This window comes from Palaemon carinicauda, chromosome 39, assembly GCF_036898095.1.
Source record: "Palaemon carinicauda isolate YSFRI2023 chromosome 39, ASM3689809v2, whole genome shotgun sequence".
NCBI lineage: Eukaryota > Metazoa > Arthropoda > Malacostraca > Decapoda > Palaemonidae > Palaemon > Palaemon carinicauda.
In genome coordinates, this window is record NC_090763.1 from 24,218,206 (window position 1) to 24,233,983 (window position 15,778).

At 44.6% G+C, this 15,778-nt stretch overlaps 1 protein-coding gene across 6 annotated transcripts in view; it reads left to right on the forward strand.

Annotated features, from left to right (window-relative positions):
* Positions 1–15,778, forward strand: part of LOC137631085 (haloacid dehalogenase-like hydrolase domain-containing protein 2) — a 53,658-nt gene that overhangs the window by 31,470 nt on the left and 6,410 nt on the right. For all 6 annotated transcript variants that reach the window (XR_011041850.1, XM_068362707.1, XM_068362708.1 and 3 more), the window contains exons 4-5: positions 10,097–10,212; positions 10,656–10,756. Coding sequence is in view for 5 of the 6 variants with exons in the window: in XM_068362707.1 (XP_068218808.1) it covers positions 10,097–10,212; positions 10,656–10,756 (217 nt within the window). In the remaining variant the exon portion in view is untranslated. The remainder of the gene's footprint in view (positions 1–10,096; positions 10,213–10,655; positions 10,757–15,778) is intronic.

Consider the following 15,778-nt stretch of genomic DNA (forward strand, 5'->3'; position numbering starts at 1 on the left):
ATGCGTTAGTAGTGCGCCTGGCGAAAGATTTGCCTAGGCTGACCAACACTAGTCTTCGTAGCCTAGTTGTTGGTCCTTGTACTTCCTGCATGATATTAGTCTTCCAAGTGTGATTTTATATTGCTTAAAGCGTTAGACAACGTTATACATACAAGCCCTTTTCGAGTAATTTCCAAGATAGTATTGGAGTGAGTTTCGGTGATTTAGGTAATCGATTCTCTTAGTGCCTAGGCTAGGTTGTCTTAGGTCTTTATAATATTATCTGTTTCCCCGTTTGCTCCCTTCTCTTCGGGGAAGGGGCAAACCCTTTCCCTCTGTTTAAGCCTTAGGCTTAACTCTAGTGGTTTGTTTGAATTAATTTTCAAATATAACTATGCTGGAGTAGTACTGTACCTTCCTGCTCCAACTGAATTGGTTCAGAGGGGGACAGTACAGCAGTGTATTAGTCTGAGTCCGTGTTGGTCTAGCGTGGGGCAGAGTCTCCCTTGCTGCCTGACACGGGCATAGGAGGTTTATCCTCCTTGATTCACCTTGGAAGGTTTCGGTAATTATGATCCCTTCGCTCGGTGACCCCTCAGACTTGTCCTCTTTGCTGTTCCGGGTTCGGGATATGTTCCCTTTCCGGAATAGCAATTCCTTCCTTGCCTTGGTTTTAGGGAGGCAGCCAGTAGTGCCGGCCTCCCTCCCTGGATCTCTCTGGCTGAGATGAGCTTTCTTAGTTTGGAATGATCCTTAACCAAGGCAAGGTTGGACAGGACCCTCTGTCCTTCCCTTCTATTTTTCCGTTTCCTTTGTGTCAGTCGTCTCACATCCGTACCTAGCATAGGTTGGGATGGGGAGCTGACGTGGTCCCCTGTCGGCCGGCAGAGTGTGCCGACCGGCAGAGGCCCTATCCTTTGAGTGCTGCCCGGTCCTTCCTTGGTCCCTCAACCGCTGCCGTCTGTAGTTTCAGTAAGCAGTGGTTAGGAAGCTTGACTTAGTGTCTCCCCTTCCTCTCGGCACTCTTTCGGGTGTCGGGCGCGGAGGTACATAGCCTCTTAGCCCGGCACCCATTCTGTTGTCTTCTCTTGTGTTGTCCTTGCTGTCTGCCGGCCTAGTGGCCGGCCGTCGGTAGGGGGGTGTTCGCTAGTTCTCTTGCTGTCGGTCGGCGGTGGTCTTATGCCTTTGCTGGCCGGTCTCCTTGTTCACCTGCCGGCCGCTTTGAGTGGCGGCCGGCAGCCGGGCGCTACCTGGTGTGGATGCCAGCCGGCAGGGTTTACTCACCGCTGCCGGGCCGGCCTGCTACATCACTCGGTTGGCCGGCCACTAAGAGTGATGGCCGGCAGCTGGGTGCCAACCGGGTAGCTATGGACCGGCAACCACTACCGGCCGGTTCAGGCATAGGAACTGGAGTTCTCCCCGGTCTGGGTGATCCTAAGTTGCATACTTGAGACCTACCTTTGGAAAAGGGGGTGGGGGTGCTGACCGGCAAGAGCCGGCCGGCACACCACCCTCATGCACTGTATCAGTTCTTCCCTGTTTAGTGTCTTCTACCAGGGGAGAACATGATATAGTAGGTTACAACACTGTCTTTTCTAACTTACTTGTGTTGCCTTGTGCAATCACTTGGTGTTGCCTTACAGGGATGAAAAGAGAACTCTTTTCATCTTTAGCCAGAATGGTAAAATCTTACCTTAGGTGTGAGCTACACCTAATTTCCCTCGGGAAATATGATCTTTGGTTATTCTAGCAAAGACTAACCATTTGATTTTAATGGCTGGTGGGCTTCCACAGGTGATTGTGGGGGATTCACAGGTATGTGTCTTTTCCTTATTCTTTGTGGTCTGGCACGACCCGTTGTTGTTGGCCTTACAGATAAGAAAGTGAGTTCTTTCTTGTCTATTATCCGGTATTTTAAAATCATTCCTTAGGGGGGGCTACACCTTCTTCCTTTGGAAATTTTCCATTGGTTAATCTGGCATAGATTAACTATACGATTTTATGATTTGGAAGGCTACAACAATGGGGTGTGCGGGAAATACAAGGATGTGTCTTTCTTTTCCTTTCCGTTTTGTTATGCTACTGTGCATATCCAGTGATACGTAGTTCACTTGATACTCATGGAAATTTCTTCTCTTTACAGGAGGACCATCCGTAGTGCGGATGTATTTCTGCAACGTCCGCAGTAGGGCTTCTGCGGACATGGTTCTGAAGGAGGCGTGTGGCATGCGCTGTCTCCACGGATGTTCTCCGGTATTGGGTTCCCCAGGTATGTTTCATATGCACTAACCTATCTATTGAGGCTTTTTCTTTTCGCTTCACTCAAAATCCGTTTTCGTCTCCCCTACAACGGTGGATTCAAGGGATATAGCTAGGGAGAAGCTTCGTACCTGGGTGAGGGGTTTTCAGAAGATTACCTCTGGACCTTATCTTCCAAATGAGAAGATGAGGGCTTTCTTTTCCTAGGGCATCAACTGTTACAGTGATTCCCCAACCTCAAGAGGAGGTCCCCTTAATTCAGATCCCGTGGATGCTGAAGTCACGGTCGCCTTGCTTAGCATCCAGTTGGACGACAGGATGCCAGACGTGTCCGAACGTCTGGAGGAAGACCTCCTGGCAGAAGGCCAGGATGAAGTTCGAGCTCCGGACAAGGTAGCGGAAGAGGCCGAGAGAGGTCGGCTGCTCCGGTTCAGGTCCTTGAACCTGCTCCCTCAACATCATCTGCTCTCGCAGTAGAGCAGGCCCTCCCTCCATTGTTGGCTTGATCCAACAAAGGCAGAGGGAGAAGAATGGGAAGGCAGCTGCATTGTAACTGCAGGGGCACATCCGGACTGCTAGGTCCGGTGGAAGGAGGTACCAGCTTCAAAGGAAGAGACAGAGCCGAAGGAGGTCGTAGTGATAGACCATGCTAGGCTCATGCCTTGCTTTCTTCTTCGATGAAAGAGAGGGGCTTCATGAAATCAAAGGTAGCTGTATTTGAGTAAGAGGCTCCCTTCCTTTGTGTCCTCTCCTGCCACAGCCTTCCCCCTTTTTCGCTGAAAGGGTTTGAGGCGGTTTTGAAAACAGTCGAGGCTGGCAAGCCTTTCCCCTCCCTGGTGGAGTGTAAACCCTTGTTGCTGGCCTTTAGAAAGGAAGATTTAGTAAGCAAAACAAGGACTGGAAGGATGTCCATCTTACCTTCTCAGTCCAGATGTGGGAGGCGGATTTTGCCGGATGCCGGTTCGGCGAGATCCTCTCTAAGCTGTCTGGCTTTCTTTTGCGGAGAGAACTCTAGACAAAAGAAAGACTGGCTGCCTCTTTGTCTCTTCAGTCCACGTTTGAGACGATGACAAGTGATCCCAAGGTCCATGAAACGTTCATGGTTGTGATCAAGACTCATCTGGCCACTGTGACGAAGGATCTCTACAGCTCCGTCAGGGCGAAGAGAACCTGTAGGGAATTCGTGTTCGCCCGGGCTACGATGAGGCACGAGCCAAGGAAACTAATCTCCTCCAACAGTTGGGACAAAGACCTTTTCCCTAGTGAGTCGGTCAAAAAGGTTGATAGGGCCGCCACGGACGATAGAAATCTTCTCCAGGAGTGGGGCCTGTCTACCAAGAGAAATTCTTCCCCGGATGGGGTCCCCAACCTTGGAGGAAGACTAAAAGGATTAGGATACTTTCTCGGCCAGCTAAGTCAAGTAGACATCAGCAGCAACGGCATTTGCTGATGCCCTCAGTGCCCCAGATGGTGGCAAAAAACCCGACCACACTTCAGTGGGTTCCCCAATTCGTGTCGACACAGTCTCCGGCATTCAACCCATCGTTCGAAGGTCAGTCAACTGCCTGTCGAACAAGCCTAGAGGAGCAGCCAGAATTTCGTCTAGGCGCCCCTCAAGGAGAAGGGGTTTCATGGGTGGTCGCGGTCAGAGAGGCAAGACCTCAGGACAACAGTCCGAGCGAGATGATATTGGTAGAAGGGAGTCTCCAACGCTTTTGGGATCGGTGGACCTTCGATCCCTGGGTCCACAGCCTACTCAAGAAGGGACTGGGCTGGAGCTGGTACAGCACTCCATCCCCATACCCTCGGCGTTTTTCCGATACTCCACCCCTGTTCTGAAGGAGTTCATTCATGAACTGTTAGAGGAAAAGTGATCCGAAGGGTAAAGTCCATCTAATTCCAAGGGAGGCTGTTTTGTGTTCCCAAGAAAGACTCGGAAAACTCGGAGTCATTCTGGACTTGTCGCCACTTAACAAGTTCATAGCGAACTACAGGTTCAAGATGCTAACAATACAACACATAAGGACCTTACTGCCCAAGAGGGCATTTACCGCCTCCATAGTTTCGTCAGACGCCTATCGGCACGTTCCAATCTATTGTCGATTCCCCTCCTACCTAAGGTTAAGGCTACAACGAAGACTATACGTCTTCAAAGCCATGCCTCTCGGGCTTAAAATAGCCCCAAGGATTTTCACGATGCTTGCGGACGTAGTTCTCAGTCAATTACGCCTAAAGGAAATTCAGGTAGTAGCCTACCTGGATTTTTGGCTGGTGTGGGCAGCACCCAGGACAGAATGCTTGCAAGCTTCCCTGTATGTGATCCATTTCCTAGATTATCTAGGCTTCAAGATCAACAGGAAAAGTCTCAACTTCCTCCATCTCTAAGTTCCGGTGGGTGTGAATCCACTGGGACCTAATGTCACACCGTTTTCTCCGTCATGGCGGAGAAAAGAAAGGAGATAGCTGGTTCTGTCAAGAGACTTCTAGATTCCGTATGGATATCAGATGCGAACTGGAGAGTGTACTGGGGTCTCTCCAGTTTACTTCGGTGACAGACCCGGTGCTAAGAGCACAGCTAAAGGATGCAACCGGAGATTGGAGTAGTTATGCATCAGATGCGCGAAGAGATCTGAGAAGACCAGTTCCGCTTCGTCGAAATACTCTTCTCAGGCCTTGGTCCCAAGCCAGACTCCTTAGGAAGTCGGTTCTTCTTCATCCACCTCCCCCGTCGGTGACGAGTCACTCAGACGCCTCGAAGGAGGGATGGGGAGTTCACTCTCATCAGAAAAAGGCCCAAGGGTCTTGGTCCAGTCTATTCAAGACCTCTCACAGTCATTTTCGAGAGACTATGACAGTCCTTCTTTCCTTAAAGAAAGTCTCCCCGCATCGCTCGATCCACATTAGGTTGGTGCTGGACAGCGGGGGAGTTGTGAGATGCTTGAATCGACAAGGATCAAGGTCGCCACCTCTCAACCAGGTGATGTTGGCCATCTTCCGATTTGGGGGAAGAAGAAATGGTACCTGTCAGCAGTTCACCTTTAAGGAGTCCGCAATGTGACAGCGGACGCTCTATCCAGGTTCACACCGATAGAGTCGGAATGGTCCCTAGACGCAGGACCATTCTCCTTCATTCTGAGTCAAGTCCCAGAACTGCGGCTAGACCTCTTTGCGACGAAAGACAACAAGAAGTTGCCCCTGTATGTGTCCCCGTACGAGGACCCCTTGGCGGAAGCAGTGGACGCGATGTCCCTCGACTGGAACAGATGGTTCAGGATTTATCTGTTCCCTCCTTACAACCTTCTGTTGAGGGTCCTCAACAAACTGAGATCATTTAAGGGAGTAGCGGCAGTAGTGGCCCACAAGTGGCCGAACAGTGTGGGGTTCCCTCTGGCATTGGAACTACGATTGGAGTTTCGACCGCTACCAGATCCAGTTCTGACCCAGTGAGTCCAGAAGTCAATTGTCTGCGCTTCATCACAGAAAATCCGGACCCAGCAGCTCATGATTTCTTTCCTTAACAGGTGAGAAAGTGTTTCGGGATTTCGAAAGCCAGCATGGACTTCCTAGAGGATTATAAGTGCAAACCTTTTATAAGGCAATATGAGTCATCTTGGAGAGAATGGGTAGCCCTTGTCAGACGAAGATTCCGCAGGAGATCACGACGGACTTCTGCTTGTCTTTCTTCATCCATCTCCATGGTTATGGATCGGTAACTAACACGATTTTATCATGTAGGCCTGCTTTGACAAGACCCATTCTATATGCCTTCCAGGTCGACCTCGCTAACGAGATCTTTTATAAAAGTTCCGAAAGCCTGCGCTAGGCTCAGACCTTTAGCACCTCCAAAGCCCAATTCATGGTCTTTAGAAAAGTTCTTCATGTTGCTTCGCTGTTGAACAATAAGGAGTGTGCGTTAAAGGATTTGACCCATAAGTTATCCTCCTTTTTGCATTCGCGTCCGGGGCCAGGGTTAGTGAGATCATACCCCTCTCGAGAGAGGAAGGTCGTGTTCAGTTCCTGGATGGGTGAACTGAACCTATTTCTGGATCCTACGTTTCTCACCAAGAACGAGTTACCCACCATCAGGTGGGGTCCCTGAAGAATCTGCCCTCTGAAAGAAGATGCATCTCTATGTCCAGTAGAATGCCTAAAGGTCTATCTTCGTAGAACTTCAGACTTCAAGGATGGCCATCTGGCCAGGGGAGAAACGTCAGGCTCAAAATTTATTACTGAAACAACTCAGGGCGAAAATCACATATCTTATTCGCAGAGCGGATCCTGACTGTTCACCCACAGGTCACGATCCGAGGAAAGTTGCTTCATCCTTAAACTTCTTTAGTTGTAGGGATTTTGGACATCTTCGTTCGTACACTGGCTGGAAGTCTTCCAGAGTGTTCTTTCGTCACTATGCGAAGCAAGTGCAGCAACTAAGAGGTTCTGTGGTGGCAGTGGGTTGCGTCGTTAACCCTGCTGTTTAACTCTGCGAGGAACAGTAGCTTAATTGGGACAATTAATTCCAGGGTGAGTATGTAGTCACATGTTGTACTACAAACTATGTGAGGGTACTGGGTGACCCACGTTGACTTTTCCACTTTCAAAGGTGAACCCAGCATAAGTGCAAACATGCGTGCCGAGCGTTTCTAACGCTAATGTGACTGATTAGTAAAACAGACTTTTGACTTTGATACTTTGGTATCTTAAAAGTGGCTCCAATGTTTTTTCTTTCAGACAAACAAGTTTCTGTTTACTATCATACTTGTGCTTAAAGTTTTAGTTATCCTCCTCTTATATATAGATATATATATATATATATGAGTGTGGTTAACCTGTTTGTTTATTGTCTGTCAATAAACTGGTTCTTGAGAACCTTGCGTCTCCTTCACCTGTGAGCATTCATTCTATGTATATTTACCCGGGGATAATTCTAATAGAATGTTCCCTTATGCAAGCTAATATTGCATTGGTTTATGCTTTCCCATAGCTGGAGGACTCCATCCCATAACGGGATGGTGGCGGATTTACGAGTTTCCTCCTAAGCGGATATGAACCTTTGTCCAATACGTGTTTTGAGCGGAGGACTGGTCGATATTTCATATTGACACAGTGATTCTTTTCGAACTTCGCTTTACCCAGTATGGGGTGAGACCACTATACTCGCTTGCCTGGGGTTCATACTTAGATATATGTACTCTTCGAGACTTTCCCAGAGTCTAGTAAGACTCTTCCCTGTTGGGGGCAGGAAACTCTATCATGGTTTATGATTAGTTGAAAAGATGTATGACGGTAACATCTTAGGTCTCTAGGTCGCGTCGACTGGGGGAAATACTTCTGAGGAGTACGGCACATTTTGAGAATCCACAGATACAGTAATGCTCTGGTATACTTCCATCAGGACGACATGGCTTGAGCCCAAAAAACGGATTTTGAGTGAAGCGAAAAATCTATTTTTGGGTAAGATGGCCATGTCGTCCTGATGGACCCGCCCTTCCCTTTCAATGAAAGGGCCGTAGGACCCCTCCCTACATACAGTATCTGTAGCACCTCGTGTTTCGCTACAAGGAATGCAGATGGCGCCAGAATCGGCGCAGGGCACGCTTACGAAACGGGAGAAGAGAGGGCCTTACGAACGGCTCTCCCCTTTTCTTTCTCGTTTTCGTTTTCTTGCCATTTGACCCCTACGAAGTGTTAACTCTATTCGGGGTATAGATTGCTATGAGGCGTGTCAAGAATACGTCCACTGATATTTACGATATCCCTAAGGTCTTTTTTAGGGATACTCGCTCCAGGAGTTAGAATTCTGGGTACCTTAAGGTAAATTCTCTGGGAATATCGCCGTAGTTGTAATATACCCTAGGAAGCTGCCTTTAAGGAACTTCCATCAGGACGACATGGCCATCTTACCCAAAAATAGATTTTTCGCTTCGCTCAAAATCCGTTTTATATCCACCAATATGTGAGTCTCCCCATTTTAGAATATGAAAGTTTTCTATAAGTGTTGGAACAAATAACATTTTAAAAGTAATTTGTTGTTTTCCTTGCAATACAAATCTGAGTCCTTTAAAGTCAGCCCTGAGCCAAAGGGCAAAATTGAAGTGTTTGACAAGAGAGTAGGTGGGGCAACTCACCCATTCTCACCCCACGTCGTTAACCACCTTGATAAAGATTTCACTGGTTATTCCAGCTTTACTGAAGACATTCCCTATTTAAAGGACTTTTTTTTGTATAGCTAGGAAAAATACAAATTGCTTTTAGTATTTGTTAATATTTTGAAATTTTTGTGCCACAGAGCAAGGAATTGATGGATATATTTATTAGGTATTATTTATATACTGTACAGTATTTCTAAGATTAGTTCCTCTTTTAGATAGAATAGGCAAAATTTATCTTTGTTTTTACTTTTATTATTCTCTTACTTTATTTATGGTAGTTCTTATATATATTTATCAGGTTATTATAAGGTATAATTCATCAATTTGAATATTATCAGATCCAAATTTTAGGTTTTAAACTGAAATGTTTGTGGACAAGCCAATAAAAATGCTTTAGCTTTTCATCTAAGATCTTTATGGAACTTTAAAGCCATCATAGCCTTCTTTGTACAGTCAGCCCTCAATATTTGTGGCTTCTAAGTTTGCGGATTCAGTCATATGTGATACAGAGAACCGTTAAATAAAAGTTCACCCTTTAGCAATTTTGTAATAAGTATTCTAGCAGCCGGATAATTTCAAACCTACTATGCGCCTTTGCACCCGGCCTGCTTCCTGCTTTATTCCTCTCTGCAGAGCGCAACACCCATCTCTTTCTTATTTGCTCTTGGTGTCGCATCGTCTCTCCTCGTATGTTGGTCTCCTGCTTCAGTCCTCTTTGTGCAGAATCATGTTGTGATGTAAAATAATGATGTAAAACACCTTTACATATCTAGTTTGCCTATAGAGATTTTAGTGTAAAGTGTGATGCGTTCATCATGCTACCCTATGCACCAAACAGTCAGTGGCTCAAGAGTTGTACTTACTGTGTAGAACCTTATATGTAAATAATTGGTGGTGTTGTATTGATACTTTTTATTTTAATCTTTATTGTTAGTGTATTAATTGTGTTATAATGTGATGGTCATGTAAAATACTGTACAGTACATAACATACCATACTTTACAGTAATGTACGTAGATATAGGGTAGGTATACAGTGAGTTAGAACAGTGTGAGTTAACCTGCTTAAAACAGCGATCACTTATGAGTGTTATCTTAGCTAATTAAGCTGTATTATAGTGATAGTAATGTAAATATATTAAAGTAATATACACTACAGTAACAGCAAGTGTTGTTAAATAGGAAGAACAGTGTTTTATTGTTACAGTATTTACGTATAAGTGTGGCGATGACTTGTTTTATGTGTAGTTTTACCTTGAGGACACTTGTATACAGTTACTGAAGTGTGTGTATACAGTAATACAATATTTATACTGTGAGAGAAACCATGTAAAATCAATAATGTGCAGTACAGTGGGTTACCTGGTTTGTTAGTCAACTGCACATAGGCAATGGGCAGTGAGTTGGTAGGTTATGAGTTGGCCTACCCTAGGTCTGCAGGCATTCGCGAATTCTCAGTTTTTATTACCCAACCCCTGCGAATAAGAAGGGCTCACTGTATGTGGTTTTCAGTACTGTAATTATTTTTATGGATAAGTTATGTGATAGTAATCAATGCTGTGTTTAGGGAATGGATTATCTTGAAACCTTTAAGCTGTAGTTTGACCATGAAGCATTGATATTATATTTCTATTCACATTTAGATTGCTTAATAGACAATTACAAAAAAATATTAGAAAATTATTGATAACCTTGTGTATTTATTTTTAGACTTTTGATTGATGGAGCTCCTCTGATCGCCATACATAAAGCTCGTTATTACAAGCGCTCAGACGGACTTGCTCTTGGGCCAGGGGCATTTGTATCTGCTTTGGAATATTCTTCAGGTAATATAAGATATCTTCCTTCTGCACATGTACCCTTTAGGGATTATCACTTACAGTGTGCTTTGCATTGCACACTGTTTGTCCCATCTACTTGACTGCATTGCTTGTTTTCTTTCAATTTCAATTTTTTCTTTTTTGTTTACTCTTGCTTAGCCATCTAAGATCTTTACTCTTTATTTTGCTTTGATTTTCAAATTTTCATTGGAGAGCAGTCCTTAAGAGCCTAATTAACCTCATAATTCTAATCTATATATATATATGTAAAACAACTCAAGTATTTAGCTCTTAGTCTGTATACTCTGTATGTACAATGTTTGTTCATAAGATAGTAATGGAGTACTGAATTCATACCCATAAATGAAAATATTGTGACTTGAATAAAATTGTGGTTTGACATTATTGTGTGTCACAAGACTCAGTACTTTATGTTTTGATGCCGACAGGATGCAAAGCTGAAGTTGTAGGAAAGCCTGAGTCTTCTTTTTTCCTTAGTGCCTTAGAAGATATGAAGTGCCCAGCATCAGAAGCAGTCATGATTGGTGATGTGAGTATACAGCATTCATATTTTAGTTGCTACCAGAAATGGTCTTAGTTATGTCTAATTGTAAAAATATATACTGTACAGTACAGTAGTTATAATTGTATACAGATACAAACCTGGTTTGTTCTTACACATATACAAAACTTTTGTCCTTTAAAATAGAGGTTATTTTCAGCTGAGTTGGAATGACCTTTGAAATAGTTAACGAGGTAATTAACAATAGGTGGTGATCACATATGCCCACTCTCATGTCAAAGACTTTTCACTTTTTTTTCTGTCCATACGGAGTACAGATGTACGGTTGGGACCTGTCCAAGGCTATTTAATAATTTTCCAATACTTTTTATATTGAATGGTTGATTTTGGCTTTGTATAAATGATGAAACGAAGCAGGAATTCTTATGGAATGGACATTGGTCGATTTATGGCTAAACCTGTGATAGATCTTGACTTTAGGGGCATGAAAGTTCCTAATTATCCTCATATATGAAGTGTAGTTCATGGTGTGTAAAATGTGCATGTATTATTTGAGAAGGATCAAGGCTAATCTTGTCCAATGTAATTTTTAACAATGCTGGAGAGACTGTTAAGCACTTTACTCTCATAGATTTGGTGGAGTGTAAGGGTATTGCCACACTCCAACATATGCTAGAAGCTCTTCTTTGATTTGATTACCACAGTAAACCAGGCTGGCTGAAGATGAATGAAATTATTTTGGAGGAACTTGGGCTCCATCCTTCATCTTTTTTATTTGGATGAGGGAGTAGTGCTACTCCCTCTACTGTTATGTATACCTTAGTATTCCAAACTGAGAAGTTTGCACCTGTTGAGGATAATATTGCGTGCTTGTTTGCAGCCTATGTGTACGAGTTGGTGGCTGGGGGGACATGGTCCTGTACTCATAAGCATGATGCAGCAGATTACTCTACCACGATCAAAAGATGGAAGGGTACTTGGTATTTCTTCTGTCTCTAGTTTGATTGGTACCAGAACTCTCTCTCTCTCTGATGGCAACCAGCTGGTCCTTCATTGGTGGATTCGATCTTTTGAGCAACCTGCTGAGTCATCATCCCTTGCATAGAGTGAGGTGGCTCAGGATTCTCTTGCCCCAACAAGATACTACCCCTAACATTTTTGTGGCAGCAAAGGTTCTACAGTATATGGCAGTCTTCAACATCAGTACCTCTTAGGTTGACCCGTCAGTGTGCACACCTCCCTTGGAGAGACTCAGATCAGAGTCTGTGCCCATGGAAAACTCTTTCATGGCAACCCTCCAAGCAATCTTGTGGCTTGGCCAGTGGTCAGGTGCTGTAATGTACTTTGCTGAGACTATGTGGTTGTCAACACCTGACTATGTTGAAGCACAGGTGATTATGTTGGCTGATGGAAAGATAGTGAATTTTCAATTCCATCAGGCAGCAAACCAGTGAGCTAACTGGGTTTTGAAGGAGAGAACCAATTTTCAAACTCATCATCATCATCATCATCATCATCATCATTATCTCCTTCTCCCACACCTATTGACGCAAAGGGCCTCAGTTAGATTTCGCTAATCGTCCGTCAGACCACCTTCACAGCCCACTACCTGCAAGATGTGACCCACAGGAGGCTCGATACGTTTTCTATCGGCCCTGTGGTGGCTGCACAACAGCTGGTCTAAACCTCAGGCTCCTTAATGGACAAGTAGCAGAAGGTTGAGGGCATTGTTACCCGGTTTTAGTCTGCATGAATGAAAAGGTATGTCTGGCCCTTATTCTTTTCTTCATTCTCTCCTCCCTTGGAGAAAGCAGCATCCTGGGTTCTCTGCACAGCTGACCTCAAACCACTGTAGGTAAACCATGCTTCCTTGTGTACCTAGTATTAAGTGTAATACTGTCATGTCCCCATACCCTGACGAGGTGGTATTGGGAGAGTCCTAGCCTAGATTTCCATCTGAGGAACTCCAGGTCAACTTCCTAGGACGAGTCACTTTTCACCTTCGCACACACCATACGTAGGCCGCAGCAGTTTCATAGCCGCTAGCGAGGAGCAGGGATTCCCTATTGTCTGAGTACGTAAACACTCGAATATGGAATTCCCGGGCAAGCCAAAGCCAGTATGGCAGGGACTTACCACCCTTCCTAAGGGTTAAGTCACCCCATGTAAATAGCGTGGTTTGTATTTCAGTTACGGAACAAATGACAAATTCGTAGATAATTTGTATTTTTCCTAACTATACAAACCTTAGCTATTTACACATATTTGCCCGCCAGCCCTGTCCCCCGGGATAAGTCTTACCTCTAAGTAAAGTGAAGCACTCACTGTGTGTGTGAGGGAGGAGGGGTAGCAAGCTACCCCTCCCTACCCCCCCGCTAACTAGCGGAGGGGTAGTAAACCCTCGTTAAAATTCTTATGGCTCGTCATTTCAGCTACGCCAAAGTAATTACCCCATGTAAATAGCTAAGGTTTGTATAGATAGGAAAAATACAAATTATCTACGAATTTGTCATATTCCTTTTCTAACTAAAACCAGGTGGTTGCTGTCTTTTTTTACCTCAAAAAGCATATGATACAACTGGAGGGGTGGTTGCTGTCTTTTTTTTACCTCAAAAAGCATATGATACAACTGGAGGGGTGGTATTTTAAAGCAGTTGGCCTTGTGGGGTATAGGAGGACATGTGTTTTCTTTTATTGAAGAATTTGTATCAAATCATTCTATTAAAGTAAGAGTAGTCTCATTTTTGTTATGTAAGGAGTGTCCTTCAAGCTTTAGAATATTTTTAATTCCAGTAACCTTTTAGTTTTAAAGATTTTCGAATGGCTTTTTATTAGACTGAGAGGTATAACGAGGAGGCAGATTTCTGGCAAAGAATGCTGCAGCTCAATTGTAACCAAGAAGGTATACCATTCTTTGTGATGGTTGTTTACCCAACATTAAGAATTTGATGTCTAATAATTGGCAACAGCATTGAGATACTTTAGTTGAAAATAAAATGTAAGAAATAACGAACGCTATATCCCCTTGGAAGTATAACATGATGCCCCGAAAGTGGGAGACTACAGTACTCTTTGTCATCTCCGCAGTGATCACACTCGGTTTACACATGAATATCTGCTTACTGGCCAATGTCAGCCATATTGCAATGACTATTTAGTACCCTTGACAGTGAGGCATTTGTTGACCGAATGCCCCACTTATAGTAGTGAAAGAAATAGATATCTGTTTGAGGCTCGTGGTGAGAATGGCAGGTTCATCCTTGCCCAGATTCTTGGACATGATGTGGCCTACCATGCTAGCAGTATTTTTAGCTTTACTTCAGAAGTAGGCCTTCTGAAAGCTATTTAACTTTTAAAATGACATCTTTTCTTTTATGGTTTTGATTGAATATTCTTTTATTCTTTATTTATAATAAATGATATCGGCATCAATGACCTTAGATATCAGGATGCCAGAAAACCTCAAAACAATCAATCAGTCAATCAGAACTATCTTCTTCCTATTTGCAAGGAGTTCCCCAAGGCAGCGTATGACCTTATTCACTGTTGCTTTATCAATAGTCTATGTCACCTACCTTTTGGCATGAAAGGGTCACTATTTGTTGATGATTTTGCAATTTATTGTAGTGGATCATCTGCACTACAAGTGCCAAAAGCTTCAATTGTTCCGACGCAATATACAAACCTCATAATCATTTAATATAGGAATTCGCTTCAGCGCAGCTGAAACAGCCGACGAGAAAGAAAACCAGGCAGTTGTGCTGATTGGTTGCTGGCGGTATGGGGTGGAGCTTAGCTCTCCCCTCCCCCCCCACTGCCAGCCCACTTTCCTCATTTCACTCGCTTCAGCTCAAGTTGGATGGATGTGCTACATTCCGCTCTCTACGCTGCAGCCCTTTGCCTTCTCTTGTACTTGTCCCCTAAAGCTTCTTCTGCTTTGGAGAGTCTCAAGAGACTGCCACAGCGAAGTCTACTCACGCTCTCTCCGAGTCTGAGGAGGGTGTGAGTATGATTTTGGGAAGCTCAGATTCACAGCCTGTCGGGGATTTCTCGGGTTTCAACGGGGGAGCGGGTGACTTTAGCGCTCCCACTACTTTGGCGATCTCGAGGGACATGGATACCGATGAAAATGGGGGAACTTTGGGTGTCTCTCGGATTATCAGGTAAGCCTGACTTGAATTTGTTAAAACGCCTTTTAACTCTGGCGGATGAGCTTGAACAACGTCATTTGAATGATCCGATTGTTGATGAACACATGAATGTAACTGATTTCATAACTATCGACTCCCATGCTCCCTGATGCCCCTGTTGTTGTTGACCATATACCTGTTAAAGCATTTGTTCCTGGCAAAATACAAACTTTTCCAAGGGTAAAATAACTGCAGGACTCCATGTTAAAACAAGGGAGAGTAATGTTTTAAACACTGAGATTTTGTTAACGACTGCTGGCAAACCCTTTACAGCTTTGCCCGCAAGTCATTTAAATTTAAAATCTGCTAAAACTCCTGCTGATGCAATATGTTTTTCAGGTTCACCACGTTCACCGACCACGGCTCTTCCTACGGACATGGCTCAGGTATCTCCTACGGCTTCGAAGCAGAGATTCAGTGCACCCTCTACTTTGATTTTAGCTAAAGATACATTTGTTCATCCTCGTCCAGTGTCGTCTGCTGTTGCCTCGACCACCGTTCTAGTACCTCGGAGGGGGCACAAGAATAGGAAGCGTGGGCGGTGTTGTTCTCCTAGTTCCTTCTCCTCTCTCTCCTCCTCTTTGTCTTCATCTTCTGACTCTGACTCTTCTCCCCCATTGAGAAAGATTAAGGGGAAGAAGAGGAGAGCGAAGAGGGCCAGGAAGGCCAATTGCAGTCGAAGGGACATGGCGCCCTGAGACACCTCTTCTCTTCCAGAGGATGAGGGCGACACGAGAGATTCCCGTGTTCCCCGCGCTCGTGGGATTGTCCACGTCCAATCTCGCGCAAGGCCTTCATGCACGACAACCGCGCTCGAGGGCGTAGGTATCGTTTCCCAGAGCACGGTGACCGGGTCCTC